The 19,456-nt window shown below is 41.7% G+C and overlaps 4 protein-coding genes and 1 non-coding gene across 5 annotated transcripts; 1 reads left to right on the forward strand and 4 right to left on the reverse strand.

Annotated features, from left to right (window-relative positions):
• Positions 1–913: 913 nt before the first annotated feature.
• On the forward strand, positions 914–1,110 carry LOC116198275. Its single transcript, XR_004155218.1, has one exon. It is a non-coding gene; the product is annotated as a U2 spliceosomal RNA (small nuclear RNA).
• A 540-nt stretch (positions 1,111–1,650) lies between these two features.
• LOC116195993 (traB domain-containing protein) lies at positions 1,651–4,030 on the reverse strand. Its single transcript, XM_031525484.1, has 7 exons — positions 3,502–4,030; positions 3,181–3,299; positions 2,963–3,042; positions 2,787–2,861; positions 2,590–2,697; positions 2,349–2,444; positions 1,651–2,230 (listed from the first exon to the last, which is right to left on the reverse strand). Exons 1-7 carry the CDS (start codon positions 3,954–3,956, stop codon positions 1,964–1,966), a joined length of 1,200 nt encoding a protein of 399 aa, XP_031381344.1. The 5' UTR covers positions 3,957–4,030; the 3' UTR covers positions 1,651–1,963.
• Positions 4,031–4,308: 278 nt separating this feature from the next.
• On the reverse strand, positions 4,309–7,770 carry LOC116195995 (post-GPI attachment to proteins factor 3-like). Its single transcript, XM_031525485.1, has 5 exons — positions 7,422–7,770; positions 6,274–6,535; positions 5,976–6,172; positions 5,481–5,668; positions 4,309–4,931 (listed from the first exon to the last, which is right to left on the reverse strand). The coding sequence occupies exons 1-5, from the start codon at positions 7,514–7,516 to the stop codon at positions 4,645–4,647; spliced, it is 1,029 nt and encodes a 342-aa protein (XP_031381345.1). The 5' UTR covers positions 7,517–7,770; the 3' UTR covers positions 4,309–4,644.
• Positions 7,771–9,470: 1,700 nt separating this feature from the next.
• On the reverse strand, positions 9,471–11,270 carry LOC116196165. The gene is made up of 2 exons (XM_031525753.1): positions 10,685–11,270; positions 9,471–10,572 (listed from the first exon to the last, which is right to left on the reverse strand). The coding sequence occupies exons 1-2, from the start codon at positions 11,231–11,233 to the stop codon at positions 10,303–10,305; spliced, it is 819 nt and encodes a 272-aa protein (XP_031381613.1). The 5' UTR covers positions 11,234–11,270; the 3' UTR covers positions 9,471–10,302.
• A 176-nt stretch (positions 11,271–11,446) lies between these two features.
• On the reverse strand, positions 11,447–15,419 carry LOC116196164 (calcium-dependent protein kinase 26-like). Its single transcript, XM_031525752.1, has 5 exons — positions 15,209–15,419; positions 13,829–14,866; positions 13,129–13,425; positions 12,327–12,740; positions 11,447–11,943 (listed from the first exon to the last, which is right to left on the reverse strand). The coding sequence occupies exons 2-5, from the start codon at positions 14,415–14,417 to the stop codon at positions 11,684–11,686; spliced, it is 1,560 nt and encodes a 519-aa protein (XP_031381612.1). The 5' UTR covers positions 14,418–14,866; positions 15,209–15,419; the 3' UTR covers positions 11,447–11,683.
• Positions 15,420–19,456: the final 4,037 nt, after the last annotated feature.

Consider the following 19,456-nt stretch of genomic DNA (forward strand, 5'->3'; position numbering starts at 1 on the left):
TGGGGAAGAGATTGATTTGAGACAAAGGGAAGGGGCCTGGAGGGGTAGATGGATATGTTCTAACGGGGTCTCACAAGGGTTTGATCTCTAATAATGGGTTTTTGGATTAAAATGAAGGGAAACGATTAACGGTATCAGACAATCGATGATACGTTACGACGGTTCGGTTTTTTTTTTTTTCAAGTAGTCGCTGTGTATCTATATGTTGTCATGGCATTACCGCTCTCAAACTTAAAACATGGCGCGCGCCAATCCTTTTCAAGTTAATAAATATCGAAATCTAGGGGAGGAATTAGCATTTAATGGATTCCATTTGCCCACAAGAAAGAATTTGCAGGGGGAGGGGTTGCAATTGGGTTTTTTTTTTTTTTATATCAAGGGGAGGTAATTAAGTTGTTGCATGACGTTCATGTTCATCTTTTCCAGCAAATCCTACTTACCACTATTGGCTGATTTCACTTACCATCGACAAAATTTAACCATATTTTGACATTCCAACCATCATATTCCATTAACCCATCTCATTCACCCTTAATTAGATAAATAAATAAATTTAAGTAAATTTGCATATGGCAAGTGAGGCTCTTGTTCCTAATTGCCAATCCCCCCTTGGCCCGGCCCGGCATGCTAGCTTTTCATCATCATCTCAAATCACAGGGCCCAATGTTCAATCTATAAAGTTGCTATGACCGTAATATTATATCTTACGAGGACGTAACATTCCTTTACTATCTATAAATCGAACAGAAAAAGGAGCGACTGCGGGGGGGACTTGATGAGATCATAACTCATCAATATACCATTTTAGCCCACCTCTCCGATTGACCGTACTTCAGTTCGAGCAATCCCTCGCCGAAGGGAGAGAGAGCCCGGAAGCATTGGGTTAAAATGGTGGGCCTGGGGCTGGGCCACAATACCTTTCTCGACCTTTCGGCTAAGATCAAGTGTAGTATTTGTTAATTATCAGTTTAATCTGGGATACGTGGGCCATTGACCCACAAGATATTTAAATTTATTTTTATAGAAGAGGGCCCACAACAGTAGCTTGCTATTGGGGTCCTCGAGCGTCGCCCAGGCGTTGCACTACATCCCCTGCCCGGCACGCCCTACCAAATCTTAGTCCAAATCCGGTGTACTTACAGAAAAGAAATGGGCCTCTTGACCCGTTAGGGGCCCAAGCCTCTGTAACCAGAGATTAACCTTAAGTGCTACAATCCGGGCATCCTGATTAAACTTGAATACTCAATTTACCTTCTTCCTGATGTTACCTACAATACCATAATCCACCTTTATACCAATACGAGTTGATAGTAATGAACTTCTCTCCAGTCTATATAATCCTACTTTTTACCAACTCATGCAGAGCCCTCGGTATGGCCCCTTGTGAGATCTCGGAAACACTAGTTTCCTTGGTCCGATATGAGCGGGATATGAGCGAGTAGATGACCCCGGCCCTTCCCAATGACTCCAACTATCTTCCTGCTGTTGTTCACGGCTTTGCTTCTCTTTAATGACCACGCAAAGTGCCGTACACAGTCGAGGAAATACTTCCATTATTCGGAAGAGTGAAACCAACAACTTAGGTCGATGGAATGGTTTGTACTCAGTTCTGTCTCGTTCATGAATGACAGGCCGCAGGAGAGCAGGATATGAATAACTTAGCTGCTCATTCAGCTGGAATTGCGGCATCCGCTATCGGTGCCTGATTCCTAGCTACAGAAAACATATTAATGTTTGAGTAGTAATTAGGACAACAATGATCCTGAAATTCAGATCAAACATAATTTTTTCATCTGTATTCTCCTGATGTACAATTCTATACTCTTTTTTTTTTTCCAGTAATCCTATCACAGACGAATAAGATTGACGGTCGAACAAGCACAGGAAGATCGACAACAATATTCGAGTTCCCAATTCCTCGCCAGCATTTTCCATTCCGAGTTGATAGAAACATTGGTCGACTCTACAATCCGCCTTTTACCAATTCATACAGAGCCCACAACACGATGCCGATTAAAGTGTCTCTGGCCAAGCTCTTAGCAAGATCCGTAACCAATCTGTTGGATCCATCATCGTCGGGCCTCTTTCCCGTGAGATCTCGGAACCGCAAGTTTCCTTGGTCCGATATGAGCGAGTATACTACCCCGTTCATGTGGCCCCTTCCAATAATTCCAACTACCCTCTTGCTGTTGTTCACGGCTTTGCTTCTCTTTAATGACCACGCAAGATACTGTACGCAGTCAAGGAAAATACGTCCATTATACAGGCAATCTAAATTTATATTCCATCTTTTCCCTCTTCAAAAGCCTGAAACTATCAAGTTAAGTCGACGGAACGGTTGTACTCACAGTGTCTCGTTCATGAATGAGAGGCTGCAGGAGAGCTGGATATGAATAACTTAGCTGTCCATACAGTTCGAGCGTGGCATCTTTGGTGCTTGATTCCTACAAAACAGATTTGGGGCATGGTGAAAAGTTTTATAAATTGTACCGTTCATCCCTCTCGCAACATTGAGTAAGAAATCATTAGCTTTTATATGCACGGAATGTAAAGAAAATAACAGCAGTTGCAGCTTGGCGAGAGGAGGACCTTGAGATTGTTTTCTGCTATATCAGACTGTGAAGCTAAGCCGCGAAAAACCGAGAATACTAGGTGTATCTTCTCGTCCAAATTAAGACAATTCCAAGCTCTTTCAAGCTGTAGAATGAAACGACTCCATCAAGAACATGTTATATACTAAATTTGCCACTTTTTTTATTTTTATGTTTGGATTCCAATGGACTTACTGTGATTTCAATTGGTCGATCACCTAAAACGATTTGAGCACCAATCTCTTCAGCTACTTTTCGTGCAGCCCGAAACTGTATAAAATCACAGAAGACATTTTAATTTGAAAAACCCTATGATACATAGTCAGCTCCTGCTTTAGCTAATTTGAGACTCATTTATTCGAAACGAGTACCTCATCTCCAAAGGGGCGATTGGATATTTTCGATGAGAAAACTGCAAGGAGCAGACGCAGCGCAAGAGCCGTTTGCCCACCTATCCTTCCATAAATGAGCAGGTCATTCGCGCTCCCTTTTTTTTTTTTTAAAGGTATGGCAAACTGAGGCACTCCGCTTATCCAAATTGTGAATTAATAGAAGTTTCGACAATTTATGACGAGCATTTGTTGCTTACCCAAGTTTATGCTACGACCAACAGCGCCGAAAAACCCAGTGCCACTGAGAGAAAACATACTGGACCGAACTTCTTGTTGGCTAGCATCGCCACCGTTTGAAGAGTACATTATCCCAGCTCTGAAAACGAACTCTGCAATGACTGAAAATCAGATGCCGACAAGACATAGAACAAGATTTTGGCATGTTTCAGAAGAAATGACAACTCCACGTAGTATTGAGTCACTTTGATTGTGTATTAGGAAACAAACGCAGCCACACCTTCTATGATCATACGATACCAATACGAGCAGCGAACAAGGAGTAGGAAAGAGAAACTCGCCTGCTCCGGCAGAGCTCGACCACCACATTGTCGGGCACCACCGATCGTATGACACGCTCGACATCGGTGGCGGACCGATCGGAGATGTGGAAGGTGCCAACAAGCCATATGGCCTCGGGCTCCACGAACTCCGACCTCCAGGGGGGCACGGGGCCGTACTGCCTCTTCTCGATCAGCACTAACGCACCATTATCAGCCAAATCGAGCAGCTCAGGGTGGGTCTGGAAGATCCTGGCCCTGGAATCCGCCTGGATTTCTCTCCTGAAGTCAAAGTCGGGGGGAGGCGGCCTGATCGACTCCCTGGAGGTGGAGGGCGATGCGGACGCGGATGCCCTGAGGGTGTGAAGAGTTGGGTTAGAGGTGAAAATGGGGAAAGAGGATTTAAGAAGGGATTCCATGGACGAGGAAGAGAGACTGCTGAAGCTCTCTGCGGAAGCACAGGCACACCTCCTCATGAATGAATGAATATCTGGCGCACTGCCCCGAGGAAAAGATAACGAACCCAACCGACCGGTCCGACCGTCCCCTTCCACTTCCAGAGAGAGAACGAGCGGCGGAAGTTTATGGAGAGTTTATTGTCTACGTCGTTCCTTCCCACACACAACACCAAACCGATATTTTTAGCTGGGGCCCACATCTTCAGTTGTGGTTGGGTCTCGGGACAGGGGGGAACATTACAATAGAATAGTTCACCATTGGAAAAGTCCTCCACACATAAATAAAATCAATCTGTTCCAGCAATGTAGTATCAACACGAGGATTACGAACAAGTACATGCTACAGTTTTCGGAGATGAAATTGCTTAACTTGAAAAATCAGACATCTGGGAATCCGATTCAGGAGGAACAACAACATCAACTTCACAAGGCACCATTATCGTGCCACTGTTCAAACAAAAACACAATACAAACCCGACAGGTATTGTGTGCAACTCAGTGGAGCACATCGAACTTTCAGGGAAAAAAAGAACTTCGTGCCGCCTTCCAAACCTGATAATCCGATCTCCACCAATAAATTAATCCTCTGCCGGGAAAAAAAAAAAAAAAAAAACGAAAAGGCAAGACAACCAGCTTTCTAGCTATCTTTCGTGGTAGAGTTTGAAGTCCTCATCAGCACATGTCCAGAAGAAACAGAGCTTCTTCTCTACTTGGCCTTCTTCAGTAGAGTTGTGGTCCTATGCTCAGCATCATCCCGAATGAAGCTCCACCAAAGGTATGAGAGGGGGATGGTGCTGGCATGCCAGAGAGCATGGGCATCCACAAGCCCCTGATATGGCGGGAAGTCGTACAGCTCCAGGAGCATCGCGAGGCCTCCACCCAACACCACTACCCACACTTTCCGTTGTGATGGGTGACGGCTCACCCCAGCCCAAACTGCCCATATCAGAAGCTGAGCAATGGCCATTGCTACACAAACCTTCATGTTCAATCCTACAGGGGAAAAAAAAAGGTTGTTTAAGCTATATATCATCGTATATATATATACACACACAATACAGAAGGTCGATTGATCTTGAGCAGTACAGATTCCTCATGCATTAGAATAGAAAGTTGCTGGCTATTAATTGGAAGAAATAGGTATGCAAAGATTCCGCTGCATATGATTCATCAGTAGGCGTCTGACTCATGATGGAGATAGCCTGGCTCATGAACATCTAATCCCATGGAAGAGATAAATCTGCGTCTACCACGGAAAATATAAATTCTGGCCTATTCAGAAGCACATATGAGGGCTCACACTGCATCTACGAGATCCAATGATAATACCACATGCACAAAAAAGAAAAGAAAATCGCCATAATGTGGACAAATAAATGTATAAGATACACTGACAACAACATGCTCTTTGCCAAAGAAGGCCATGACAAGGGATAATTACGAGGACATGCATGAAAGAAGAATTGGTTTGTAACTGAGGAAACAGCAAGCAAGGAGCACAATAATTTAGAGATGACAGAGTTAGGATGTAGAAGTCTTTACCGTAGTCTAGCTTATAAAAGTTAAGATACAGAATATGTGTCGTTACAAATGCTATAAGAGGAGCCGCAACCATGACCCTCGCAGCTTCCTCTCTCACATTGAAAGCTCGCATTATGGCCACAATAAGGGAGAACCCAAGCAGAGCCACAGCCGATGAGTAATCGAGCTTCTCCGTCAACTCCACATCTCTACAAATTGCAGAAAGATAAAAATCACAAACAGAACAGCAATCAATTGTCTTTAAAGAAAAGCATCTACATATATGGATGTAATGATCCAGAATGGGAAAGCTTTTGGTATGGAGAATAAATAGCAATATGACGCAGACAATCGAGCTGCTAGAGAGACATATAAACTGCAGCAAGAAAAAAATTGCTGTTGCTAAGGAACTCTCACAACTGAGCCAAATCCACAAGATCACAGAGTCGTGTAGACAAATGCTCTGCTAGTATTAAGGATGATAAGTAAAGAAAAAGTACGAAGATGATAGCTTACCGACTATGAAAGACAGCACTCCAGAACCAGGAATTCATCGACAAGAGCCCATAGATATGCCACAGGCCAGTGTACTCATATAAAGTTCCCCTGTTAGCTTTCAGAGGTAACTTGTAGTACACGAGGATGAAAAAGGATAGCCAGCCGTGAAATTGCACGGAAAGGTTGAGGGCAGAGAAGACGACTGAAGCGGGTTCCTGGAGATACACAACACAGTTTGGAACCGATAAGGTATTGAAATCTCAAGACGATAACAAAATGATGAATTAGCAAACCAAAAGGATCGAGATGTTTGAACCTGGATCCCGTATATACGCTGAAATGGCCATTTTCCGTGGTATTTGATAGGCTTTTCACCAAGTTTCTCCCTTTCCTCCTCCCTTGAGAGCATACAGTGATATCGGCAATCACTCTGGCAGTCCCACTGTTTCCAGCGCAGATACAGTGGTTCTTGCATATGCAATGGACTACCGATTGGTTTCCCATCAGAAGAAAACTTACAGTGTTGGAAGCATCTCTCACCAACACATCCTGATTTCTCACAATCCGCAACACAGGACCTGGCAAATGAAGAAGCAACAAAAGGATGCATAAGTCCATCAGAAGAGAAGCCCCCAGATAAATGTAGAGGGGCACCTTAATAAGAAAAACCTAGCACATAATAAAACAATAAGCAATGAGTTAGGAAGTTCATATATAAAAAAGCATAACTCACACCACAGCTCAAACCACTCTCCCATGAGCCGTCAAATCTTCAGGTGAAATTTACTTGGCGTTTCCTTGCAATTAAGATAGGAACCAGAAATAACAGCGAAGGATCTCTAAACCCCAGCCATTTAACTGCTACCAGGCAGCAGTAACCGCCCGGTCACTCATTATCAGCACAAAGCGTGACTAAAGGCAAGGTGCCTTTATGGTTGGTGCATAAGAACGATGATGATAGCACAGCGAAATTTGAAATGAATATGGCATCAATCAAATAAAAAAGAATCAAACATGTAATCAAGAAACAGTCATCCATTTTCCATTGATTATTGTTACAGATTCTAACTAAGAAGCTAACAACTAATCCTAGGAAAATTCGGCGCTTACGTTAAGAAGCCATAGTCAAAGGATTGAGCAACGGATACTCAACTGCCCAACAGGAACGCAAACAGATCCTCAGGGTTGGACGTGATCCCTGAATCTAGAACCAAGTAGGAATGGTGCCTAAAGCTCAAAAATTGGAAATCGGTATATCATGCAAAAAAAGCACATCTTACATCACATCGAGCCATGGGCAGGCATATTACCAAGTGAAACTCTTCATCTTCCATGAGTAATTACAGAAAGACAACAAGAGATTTGATCGGGATGCTTCAATCCATGTAAGAAGAAGATAGCTAGCACTGAGGTGGAGCTCAAATCATGACGACAACAGCAAGGAAGAGAGAGGGGAAATCTCACTTGTAAACTGGATCGGCGTCACCGGGGCTGGCGTGGAGAGCTCCGACGAGAGAGAACAGCGTGGCCAAGAGGAGAATCGGGCGGTAGCGAGACATTTGATCAGGATAGAGAGAAATGCAGGAAGCCGTGAGAGGGCTCCGAGATTTCGAGGCGAAGGTCAGCGAGGGAAGCTGGATCGAGCAGGAGCACGGTAGGTATCCTACTATCAAATCAAATCATGAAGGAGAAAGTCTTCTGAAGAAATGCCGAGAGACAGTGAGATCAGGGGGGGAGAGAGAAGTTTGTTACAATACAGAGAGATTATGTAGAGAGAGAGAGAGACAGGAGAAATCGTGGGAGCAAGTGACGAAGGAGAGAGAAAGAGAGAGACAATCTCGTGAAGACTTTGATCTGAGAGTGACAGCCGAGTTGGAGGACGCCATATGGGCCTCTCTGATCCTGCCACGTAATCTATATGTAAGAATTTCCATCAGGAATGGATTGCAGGAGTAAATATTCGGTGATTCTTAGGCTGCTTTTGAATTGTTAGTGTGATTTTAGAATCATGATTTTGATTTTGATTTTGATTTTAATTTTAATTTTGATTGTGGAAAAAGACAAATGAGATAGTATTATAAATTTGACTTGGGAAATGTGTATTTTTGTTGTGTAGTGTGTTGAGTTAAAATCAAAATCATAATTTTAAAATTAGTTTAACAATTCAAACGGGAGTTTCTTACACTCATTGACATTTATAGGCTCGATTTATTTCAAGAAAAATAACTTCATGGAAAATATAAAGTTCACTAGGAAAATGAGTTTTCGAAAAATAAAATTTTTTCTTATATTTGGTAGTATATTGAAAAAAAAAGTTGGAAAAGGAACAAATAGATGAAAAATTGGGTGTGAGGCGGGAAAGAGCGAGTGAGTGGGAAAAATGAATTCTAGGGAATTCACTTTCCAAACTTTTCTCCTGTTTTTTTGAGTCCAAAGAAAAGCATTTTCATGTTGATTAAATACTTATGCGTTATCAAACGTAGGAAAATGGAGATTTCACTTTCTAGTAAAATGTTTTTCTCGAAACAAATGGAGCGTTTAGTCGAATTTCACTAATGAAATAAAACACGGAATTTTCTTAATTTTTCTTTTTCTCTTTTGGTTGGAAAGTTTCTTGATTTCATTATTTTTAGTGCCATGGGAAGGCATATCTTGATTCGAAGTTTGAAGACGGAAATAAAATCAAAATGGGGTAAAATGAGACGAAAATTGGTAACGCAATGATATATATTTTTTTTGTTATAAGAGAAGTTCATAAACCTATTATAACAAAATAAAACCCTTTTGATTATTAGGCGAAAACATGCATCATTATGTTACATTATCTTTTACAATTTTCAATCTGTTAATGAGGAATCGAAAAGAATCTTTCACTAAAAGCTACAATTATAATGCTTCATTTCGATTGTGATTCTCCCTCATTTGAAACGAAAGAATCAGATGGGCCATCGATACACACCTATTGTCTATTTGTACATTTTCTTCAACGAGGCACGTTGTCATACTTAGATGAAGCTTTGAGTGAGCACCTTCTTTTCATCTTTTTTTTTTTCGACTGTCAAATACTATTTTCGCGAATACATTTCAATAACATGAAAAGTGGCTTCTCACCCGCCATTAATGTCTTTCCATGGTGGGACAATGTTAGGGATAATAGAGAAAATATTGAACGAATAATATACAGTCAAATAGTTGGGTTCACTTTCGAATTATAACGAGGCGTTTGGTTTCAGAGTTAAAGTAATTTTGATTTTGATTATGGAAAATGACAAATGTTATATAGTGTGTTGAGTTAAAGTTAAAGTTGACTTGAAAAATGTGTATTTTTGTTGTATAGTGGATTGAGTTAAAGTTAAAGTTGAAATTTTGTGATTTTAACCCTGAAAACAAACGGGCCAGTGTCTTATTAGATAATTTCCTCTCTTTTCTACTTTACATGTGTCGCATCCCCAACTTGAGAGGCGATTTGAGTCAAATTAAAAGCGAAAACTTCTTAAAATTCGTCCTAAACAGTTAAGAATGAAGTTATTAAATTAACCTTCACAATACTCATATATGTAAAATCAATGGCCTTGCTTTTTATACTCTTAATTTTAATTCTAGGATTCCATCGTTGGCCCCAATCTTCTGCCTCTAATTCATCTCTTTTAATTGCTCCAGCGTACGACTCGATTGATGTGGCCTCCTGTCGTCTTGATTGCATTGTTCTTTCGCCTCCTTGTACAAATTAAATGTTATGGTAAGACCCAAAAAAAAAAATCCACAATAATTATTAAAAGACAAGAAAGGGTTCTTGGAAATTTCCACTAATCCAGTAATGGATTTAGAAGAGACTTGACTTGAGATTTAACTTCTTTTTAAACGGGTATGGATATATCGGATGGACCTATCCGTCCTAAAGCCTCTTCCATGCCATCCCTAGACAATGTTATACCAAACATGCCATATGGAAACATTACTCTCCAGTCTCCAAGAACAATGCCATGGGATGGCGTATTTCAACTTGCAATCATTCCATTTCTGTGATCTCCAATTATTCCGCGAAAGGGAGAATGGACCAGGCAATTTCGGTTTGGATATTACCCAACTCCTCGACCCTACATTGAGCATAAGGAATAGAACTCGAATCAATCCTTATCCGAACTCTATAGTTCCTCGGTCCCAAGGCACAGCACAAACTTGTTATGGTCCACGAAAACCCAGGTTTTGGCACGAGGACGACCCGACTCAACAGAAAGAAGTCATTGCCTTGGAGGGATGCAACATTATGAGATCTGTATGTTGCATATACATGACTTGATCTGGTACGAATGCTAGGGGCAACTCTCAGAAGCAGCGGCTGTAATCAACCCGACAATGATATCACGGCATTAAGGTCCGCAAGGCACTCCGTGGGAAGTCCAAGGAATGAATTCATGAAGAAATCGTCTATAGGATCAACCTTGGCGACCCCGACCAGTCGGCATCTGCCTTCCCCGTTCAGCCTTTCCCCTCTTCCTCTCCTGATGCTCCCGATGGACTCTTCAGAAGTTAATACAGTCTTCACTATCAGGGGAGGAGCTCTGTAAATGGTGCCCACCGAGAAACAGAACTTGGCCAAGAACTCGAGGTCCACCTGATTGATAGTAAACAGTCGATGACTGATGACCGAGTGCTATCCATATTTCTCAAACGGAGTAATCAAATTTTTCACGAACCTAATAAGCAGTTTACTTATATTTATGTACCTTTCCTGTTTCTTGATTGATTCTTCCTCCAAAAGATTCCGGTACAATCTCGATCTTCAGATATGGCGGCAAAGGCAAACCGAGTAACCGAGTGGTCTCACTGCTCAGTGGCGGAATATAAAGCGTGTCTAGATCGAAAGACACCAAAATCTCATCAACTGACCCGCTTCCCGTTATCTTTTTACCCAGTCCTGTTCCTGTTCCTCCTACAGCATTGTAAATGAAATCGGGGTACCTCGCAATCCCGAGCTTACAAGCTCCAAGGGTCTTGAACTTGACCGCCCAAGAATCAGGTTCCGGAATTTTGACCTGGGTGCTGATAGATGGAACGGAATTAGGCTCTTGCTCATTTCTGGTTCCAGAGGAAGAGGAAAAGCATAAGAAAGATCTGGGTCTGAGATGGGGTTTCACTGTTGGGAGCTGGTGAAGTACTAAAGTTGGGTTCACGGAGTTGATCTTGCAACCCATGGAGAGAAGAAATGAAGACTTGACCAACTTCGAGCTCAAAGGCGGAAATGGGAAGTGGGTTTCGTTTCTCAGTGAGGACATGTGATCAGTAGATGTCCATGTGGAACAATGTAAAGCACAGATCTTTGGTGCTCTCTCTCGTCTTTGATCTCCACATAATTTTTGAGATGTCCTCCTCCTATCTTTTGCAAAAAATATCGTTGGGCAAGTTTGCGTGCTTACCGGACGCTTCATTCAGCCGGTAACTTTACAGGGGAGGTGAAAAGGAAGAAAGACCGAAAGATGAAGCACTAATGCGAAAAGAAAAACACAAGTAGCTCTTTACTCAGCAAAAATGATCACATTAGCCAGTGCTTTGTCACAATGTACCAGTAGGCAAATTACAATCAACCCTCAACCCAAAGAACACATCACATTTCACCACACCCAGATCAGAAAGTAAGCACCGGGAGTTCGGCAATACCAGGAACACTAAACCTAATCACATTTTCCCTAAACCTAATAAGATACGTCAGCTGATGAGTGGGGAGTTCAACAGACCAGAGAAGACCTCAGAGAAGTAGGAATTAGCGTGCATGATGACCAGCGAATAACTGATTCAGTGGCCATTAGATCAAGCTGCTCACGCTCGCCAAGACCAATAGTTCGGTTCCTCTTACTGTGGATGCCTGATACTCTATGGCCCAATCCTCCCACCCGCTTCACTTCCACTCTTTGCTCAGGTTCTCTGGCTTTGTTTTCGTCTAGAACCGCAGAATTTGGCAATGTAAGTGGCATCCCTTGCAAGCCCTCTGCACAAATTTGAAAACGCTCGTATCAGCTCACTCTTGAAACAAGGCAGAACCATTCATCAAACAAGGAAAGTAAGGCTTGGTTCGTTATTTGAACTGCAGTTGCACCACCGTCAAATTCCGACATGATCAACAAGCGTGAGTGGCGATGGTTCTTGCAATATTTTGACGAAGTAAAAACACTTTTTTATTTTGACTAATGAGTCATGAAACTCCATCATCAGAACCCAAACTAGACTCTTCTCGAGCACAAGCAAAGCTTTCTTACAAAAGATCAGAGAGTGAAAAAAGCAAACAATTTCTCAAGTCAAACCAACAGCTCTGGTTTTGTAAACAGTAAAAAGCACAAAAACTTAGGATGACAAATATTGGAAACTGCATACCCCCAAGTATTGAACTGCTTCCAGATACTTCTGACAAGGACTGGACCTCAGAAATCCCATCGCCATTCAAGGGACCTGGGCTGAAGAAGGCAAAGCTCGGCATCGAGGGAACAGGGGAACAGAATTCCAAGCTGTTAGAGCTCCCACAGCTGTGGAAGGAGAACCCACCATCGGAAGCAGGGTAAGGTGTTGATGGTTCCACCAGAAAGGAAGAAAACGATGATCTGCATGATAACGCTGGCGACTGGACATCACAGATAATGTGGGACCCAGTGCCAAAGCTGATATCTTGATCACGAGAGATGTACGAGGCAGATAATGGCTCTCCACTGAATTCAAACTTTCCGGAACTTCTACTCTCTCGAACAATCGATGCATTGAGATTCATCCCATTATCCTCCATCCATGAATGGTCTACAGACAGCATTGGATAGTTGAATTATAAGAGAAATCTACATCAGTAATTTACAGGAAAAAAGAGAAAGCTTCACAATAACATCGCAAGCAATCAGACCTCACGTTTGAACGTTAAACTTTGTAAAAGTAATGACACCACAAGACAAATTCCTCAATACAACTGCAAGAACATTGGGTTATATTATTCAATTTTTCTCAAAGATTTGGGGCAACTAAGAAAATGCAAAACTAAAGCAGAAAACATGAGCATAGACCAACAGAGTTAGATTTCCAACAGAAGAGCATCCCTGTTTTGCACTTGGAATTTATCATTATCCAGATGAACACATCCACTCTCATAAAAACTGAGTATCTTAAATTGAGAGGGATAATCAATCCAACCCACCTAAAACCTCCTGAGCAGAGAGCCTTCGAGAAGGATCAACACAAAGCATTCCTCTGATTAGTGTCCTTGCAGAAGCTGATATGCGATCCCATGGATCTGAAGGAAATCGAAGATCGGCAGCTCTCACAGCATCAAATATACGGGACTTTGTCTTGCCCCAAAAGGGCGGCATCCCACTTAACAAAATGTAAAGAATGACGCCTGCACTCCACACATCTGCAGCCTGATTATATCCACCAACCAACACCTCGGGAGCTATATAAAAGGGACTTCCAACGGTCCCTTGCAGACTCTGCCCTGAAAAAGGAACCTCATATTTCAGAGGAGGTTCGGGAAAGAGAGAGGAAGCACCAAAGTAAATAGGGATGGAGCCAGAGAAGGTCGAAGGGATCAGTTGACCCATGAGATCCCAGTTTTTTCATTTTCCTTTATTGGAGAAAGATAAACAAAAAAATTAAGGTAGTGATAGCTGCATCCAGTTCACAAGATGCGTTTCACAATGACAATATGAGGTTATGTTTCCTTAAGAAAATTGAAGAAAATATAATTTTAGTGCAAGAGAACAGATTGGATTCGGTTGAAATTTTCTTCAATCAACTCCTTGATTGCTGTATTATCCCTTCAACACTAGCCCCAAACAACAAATTCTGACTCTCTCCCTGATAACAGGTAAATAGAAGAAAGGAAATTAAGATCTTACCAGGCTTAATGTAAGTAGCCAGACCAAAATCAGCCAACTTAATTGGAGAGGAAGACGCTTTAGTCGCCAGTAGAATGTTCTCAGGCTTCAAGTCCCTATGGACAACTCCCTTATCGTGGCAATACAAGACTACCTGCATCAGATGTCGAAATATGACTCTAGCCTCAGTTTCGGAAAACCGCCCATGCTTCTCCAACTTGTGGAAGAGCTCTCCTCCAGCACAAAGCTCCATCACCAAGTGGACATAGTCTTCCTCCTCGTACACCTCTTTGAGATCAACCACATTAGGATGCCCCGACAATTGCGTCATGATCTCAATCTCAAGCTTAACACTCCGAACATCTTCTGCAGTCACAAGGCGATCCTTAGCAATTGATTTGCATGCCAAAACCTCTCCCGTTAACTTATCAGAGCAGGCCCTTATGACACCAAACTGGCCCCAGCCCAGCTGCTCTCCCAGCACGTACCTATCTTTCAAGTTTGAGGTCTTATTCGCACCCAAAATGGATTCTGTCAAGCTCGAAACTCTGTAGTAATTGTACGATTTTGCCGTTAATTCACAGTTGCCGTTGCTATTGGCAACGGCCATACCAATATCTCAAAGGCCCCCCCAATGACAGATAGAAACCTGAGGTTAAACTAGCAGCTCACTCCTCAAGAATCTCCTCGGTGGACGAGGAAGCTTAATTTAAAGGTCAGAAGTCTTTTATCACTGCAATCATGTACTTGAGAGGTAAAAAGAGAAAAATCCTAAAGAGGCTGTTTTCTCATGGACAGCGGCTGAAGATCGATGACGAGAACCGCAGAAGATTCAAAATCTTTGTGTCTTCAATTGTGAGCAAACAAGCTGGATCTGAAACGGAACCAGTCCACAGTATCAGAGATCCATCAATCGCCGCCCGGTTTCTTGAAGTCGATAAAGCCCATAATTTCTCAGCTCAGAGGAGTGCTTTTCCAGGTGGTGGAAGATACTGTCAATCCAAGCTAAAAGAAGGCATCGGTGTTGCCTTCTACATCACTATCTCAACCTTTCAGCACCTAACAGTAAGGACAAGGAAAGAGACAAAACTTTCAAAATAAAAAATTTATAAAAGAGAAATTTCAACCTTCGAAACTAACTAAGCATCAAAAGCTTCCTAATTCCGAAACCCTAGAGCGATCTCAAAACAGAGATCAGCTCTCCACTGACTGCCCTTATATCAAAAGAAACAGCCACTGATACTGAACTCGCGGTAAGGACAGCTAGAGCAGCTCACATTCAACGGCGAAAGATCTCAAACCCACCAAGAATTTCCTTGACTCTAGAAACCAACAGCACTGAGCAAAGTAAACCCAAATTCAAAGTTTCCAAAGCCGCAATTCAAGCTCCGCAGCGCGTACCTTGAAAACAGAGCTTGCGGAGGGTGGGAGAGAGATAATGAGGAAAGAAGAGGACCCTGTGCGCCGGCTACGGGACCGACTTCCGAAGCCGGTGGAGGTGGGAGTGGGGACGGCTCTCCCCTTCTCTCTCCTCCTCGAGGAAGTCTGCCCCTCCGCCTCGGAAGAATCAGTCTTAGTCGGGCTTAGGCTTAGCTGTTGATTGATATGAGACTCGCTTTAAAAAAAGGAAGAATTACGGGAGAGATCATAAAAGTACATTGAAATTTAATTTTGAAAAAATTAACTCTAAACTTTTGATAAATGAGACACCCTTTGTCCTTTTCGTAACAGAAGCTGCTGACATGTACTTCACAGCCTTAAGTTCGTACTACCTGACCGTTTACGATTCACCTAATAACCCCGAGCGATTCGATCTAATGGTTAATGTGCGAATTATGAAAAGAACTACAAGTACATGTCAACAACTCCGTAACAGCGAGTTGCAGAAAGAACTACAAGTTTCTTATTTATCAAAAGTTTAAAATTTTTTTAATTAAATTTTTAGAATTTAATGTAAAAAAAAAGACAAACTTTTTGGGGTCAGTAATTCTCTCTTTAAAAATATAATATAATATAATAATAATGGTAATTTTCAAAATTGAATAATAATATTAATAATGATAGTGGCAATTTCCGATCTTCATTTCTTTTCAAAAGAAAAACTAATTGAAAATATTTTTGTTATTTATTGCTCAGTCACCTCTTCTTCTTCTTTTTCTTTTTTCTCGTTTGGCTTGAATTTTGTCCGTGTCCTATTTTTTGAAAATTATTATATTGAGAATTAATTAAATTTGACTTCCTCGGATGCGACTTCATCTTTGTTTACTAAAATAAGGATGATGATGTATTGATATTAGATGGATTCGAAAATTTTTTGTCTGCTTATGGACTGGACTTGACTTTCAAGGATGGCCATTAATATGTTTTTTTTTCGGCTAAATAATGAATAATAATATTAATAATTAGAGGTGTCTATAACTATATTTAGGTTTGAATATCCTTAAAACATACAAAGTGAACAAAAATTTGACTTTGACCCAAATTGGCCTAGTTCATGGGCAAGAATATTATCTAACCTTGGAATCCAGGAGCAAATCCAATCCGAGAAACAATTAAGAATAGAGGTAATATCCGAAACTATGCTCCTAATTTCTCACAATGAGTTGTGTGGGTGCAAAATGGCATCTGCAAGTAACAAGGCATCACAACGTAACCAAATATTTGGCTCTCTTCTTTCTGTCGCTATTGTAAGAGCAAGGAGTGCTGCTCGAGCCTCTGCTTGGATGGACTTGTCGTCCTGTGAGATCTGAAACCATGATATGATTGGAGGACTATGTGGATGATATAGGACTCCTAAAAGACATGATATACTGTTGTTCCAAGATGCGTCAGTGCTGATGATGCTCCAATCGAGTCCTATGGGTTCTTGTGCGGGTTCAAGTTGCAGGGATGGCATTGGTGAACACCCATCTTGCTTCTTCGAGTTGCGTCCTCTTCTGGAGTGCTCCATGTAGCAAGATTTGATTCTTTTGATGGTGTTGCGGAGGTCTCCGGGCTTCTCTGCATGCAAGACATCATTTCGTGAGTTCCACAATTGATATAAGATAATAGCAGCATATAAGGAAAAGCTTGTTTTATCAGAGATGTTTGCAAGCAATGTCTTTGGTGGGCAAGCAATGAAGTTTATCAAATCCTTGATAGATGTACATGGGATAACATTTGAATGTATGTCCCAGGATGATTCCCTCCAAGCTACATGATAAAAGATACAATCTTTATAGAGACGATCGGGTTTATCGGAACTGATTTGGCGCAAAGGGGACAAGGGGTGTCCTCTTCACTAAACTAGGGGAGGCATTCACTAGCGATTCTCCAGAGATGGAGTTTGAAACGTTCATGGATTTTCATATTCCAAATGGCTTTCCATGCAATTCCGTTATTGTTTTGAAATCTGTTTTGCTGATCAATGAGATAAAAAGAATTTGACAGAGTGCTTCCCTAATATGTTCGGTGCCCATTGTGCTCCATCTTCATAGTCTTCCTGGGGTAGATGGATTCTGAGTACTTTCTCCACTGTGTTTTACTCGAAGAGGTTTGTGAGTAGAGGGCGTTCCATCTCTTTGGGTTGAAGAGCATTAGGTCGCGTACCTTTAGCTCCTAGTTAGGGGCTATATTTAAATTAGGGGTTGGCCTGCGATCATGCGTACCTGGGATCCAAGGGTCGAGCCAAGTTGAGATGGATGAGCCATTTCCTATAGTGAGGCATGTACTTGCCTGGATAGTGTCTTTGCACCATTTGAGCCCTTTCCAGATTGGCGATGAGGATGAGCAGTAGGATGAGTTTAGGAAATTACCGTACTTCGCCCTAACAGTTCTACCAGCTAAGCTGTTGTTTGTTCTTGTTAGGGCCCAAGTTGTTTTGGAGAGTATTGCCTTGTTCGAGTCTTCAGCCCTTCGAAAGCCTAGGCCTCCTTTGGATTTTGGCTGGCAAATGGTCTACCAATTCTTAGGGGCGTAGTAGCTTCCTTCTTCCTTTGTTGTGCCCCACCAAAATTTTTTTGTCACTTTGTCAATATTGTTTAGAGTGGATTTAGGAAGTCGAAAAAGTGACATGGTATAAATGGGGGTATTGTTGATCACTGAGTTGATGAGAGTAGCCTTTCCCGCCCAGGAGAGCGCTTTAGCCTTCCAAGAAGCAAGCTTGCCTTTTATCTTGTCAATCAGGAATTGGAAGGATTTTCCTTTTGATGAATAGCGGGTTCCCCAGATATTTGGTATCCTCCTTTAATTTCCTTATGCCAAGGATTACTCTTGCATTTCTTCTCGTGTCCGCCGGGGTATTCTTGGAAAAGAAGATGCCTGATTTGGAGCAGTTGACTTCTTGGCCTAACCAAGAGCAAAATTTGTCAAATATGTTCTTTACATTCCTAATGTTAGCTTTTGTTGCTTTGGAGAGAATGAGTAAGTCATGCAAACATTAGGTGTGATATCTGTGGACCTCCCATGCTTATATGAATGCCCTTAATATCTCCATTTGCTTCTACCCTATAGAGAAGCCTAGACGGTATTTCCATAGATATTACGAAAAGATAAGGTGAAATAGGATCTCCATGTCTAATACCTCTAGATGGTGAGAAGTGACCATGGGGTGAGCCATTAAGAAGTATTGAGAATGTGGAAGTGGATATGCATTGATAGATCCAGGATATGAAAGTTGAGATGAATCCGAGTTTTGCTAGGATCTTGACGATGAAGCTCCATTCCAGCATGTCAAAGGCCTTCATAAAGTCGATTTTCATTTCAATCCAACCTCTGCGAGCTTTAATCTTCTTCATTGTGTAAAGGATTTCTTGTGCTAGTAGGCCATTTTCGTTTATCCATCTTCCTTCAATAAAAGAGGTTTGGTTAGGGGAAATAATCTTGTCGAGAAGTGGTTTGAGTCTATTTGCAATGATTTTTGAGATAACCTTGTAGCAAACATTGCATAGACTGATGGGTCTGAAGTCTTTGAAGGTGGAAGCTCCTTGGGATTTTGGAATGAGGCAAATAAAGGTGTTGTTCCATTCTTTGAGAATATATCCCGAGTTAAAGAAGCTCCTAACAGCCGATAACAATAAAGGCTTAACAATTTCTCCGTAGTGTTTATAGAACAGGGAGGGAACTCCATCAGGACCTGGCGCCTTTAGATTTGGAATGGAATTTAAGGCCAACAAGATTTCTTTATCGTTTGGAATTTGGATTAGGCTTTCGTTTTCGGTATCAGTGATGGTTTGGTTTAACAACCCTTTTAAATCTTCTGGTATTTCTGGTTGGGATGTCTTGAAAAGGTCCTGGAAATTCTTTAGAAAATAATTGCTTATTCCTTCATGATCTTGGCACCATTCTCCATTGTCATCATTTATGGTAGCTATGTGGTTTGATCTTCGTCAAATGATAGTTGAGAGATGGAAAATTTTGGTATTTCTGTCTCTGTCTTTCAACCATAGCTCCCTCGATTTCTGACACCATATAATGTCTTTCCTCACTAGGTTTTCTTCCGGGTCCGCGATAAGTTTTTCCTCTTCATTTTTGGTTTCAGGCGTTGGGTGCTTCCCTTGGATTTCTTCAAGCTTCTTCAGGATTCCTACGACGTTAGTGTCACAATATCCAAACACATCTTTGTTCCACTTCCTAAAGTCTTTCTTGACGATTTTGATTTTGGAGGAGAGT

The sequence above is a fragment of the Punica granatum genome, chromosome 2 (assembly GCF_007655135.1).
Source record: "Punica granatum isolate Tunisia-2019 chromosome 2, ASM765513v2, whole genome shotgun sequence".
Classification (NCBI taxonomy): Eukaryota; Viridiplantae; Streptophyta; class Magnoliopsida; order Myrtales; family Lythraceae; genus Punica; species Punica granatum.

What these genes read in the sequence shown, in the direction of transcription:
- LOC116195993 (XM_031525484.1), bottom strand. Translation starts at nt 3,956, where the DNA reads ATGAGGAGGTGTGCCTGTGCTTCCGCAGAGAGCTTCAGCAGTCTCTCT. An exon ending in TGGTCGTAGCATAAACTTGG is followed by an intron (nt 3,043 to 3,180) that starts GTAAGCAACAAA and finishes ATGGAAGGATAG; the next exon opens with GTGGGCAAACGGCTCTTGCG. An exon ending in ATCGCCCCTTTGGAGATGAG is followed by an intron (nt 2,862 to 2,962) that starts GTACTCGTTTCG and finishes GATTTTATACAG; the next exon opens with TTTCGGGCTGCACGAAAAGT.
- LOC116195995 (XM_031525485.1), bottom strand. Translation starts at nt 7,516, where the DNA reads ATGTCTCGCTACCGCCCGATTCTCCTCTTGGCCACGCTGTTCTCTCTC. An exon ending in GACGCCGATCCAGTTTACAA is followed by an intron (nt 6,536 to 7,421) that starts GTGAGATTTCCC and finishes TTCATTTGCCAG; the next exon opens with GTCCTGTGTTGCGGATTGTG. An exon ending in AGCGTATATACGGGATCCAG is followed by an intron (nt 6,173 to 6,273) that starts GTTCAAACATCT and finishes GTGTATCTCCAG; the next exon opens with GAACCCGCTTCAGTCGTCTT.
- LOC116196165 (XM_031525753.1), bottom strand. Translation starts at nt 11,233, where the DNA reads ATGTCCTCACTGAGAAACGAAACCCACTTCCCATTTCCGCCTTTGAGC. An exon ending in TCAATCAAGAAACAGGAAAG is followed by an intron (nt 10,573 to 10,684) that starts GTACATAAATAT and finishes ACTATCAATCAG; the next exon opens with GTGGACCTCGAGTTCTTGGC.
- LOC116196164 (XM_031525752.1), bottom strand. Translation starts at nt 14,417, where the DNA reads ATGGCCGTTGCCAATAGCAACGGCAACTGTGAATTAACGGCAAAATCG. An exon ending in CTCTGCTCAGGAGGTTTTAG is followed by an intron (nt 12,741 to 13,128) that starts GTGGGTTGGATT and finishes TGCTGTCTGTAG; the next exon opens with ACCATTCATGGATGGAGGAT. An exon ending in AAGCAGTTCAATACTTGGGG is followed by an intron (nt 11,944 to 12,326) that starts GTATGCAGTTTC and finishes AAATTTGTGCAG; the next exon opens with AGGGCTTGCAAGGGATGCCA.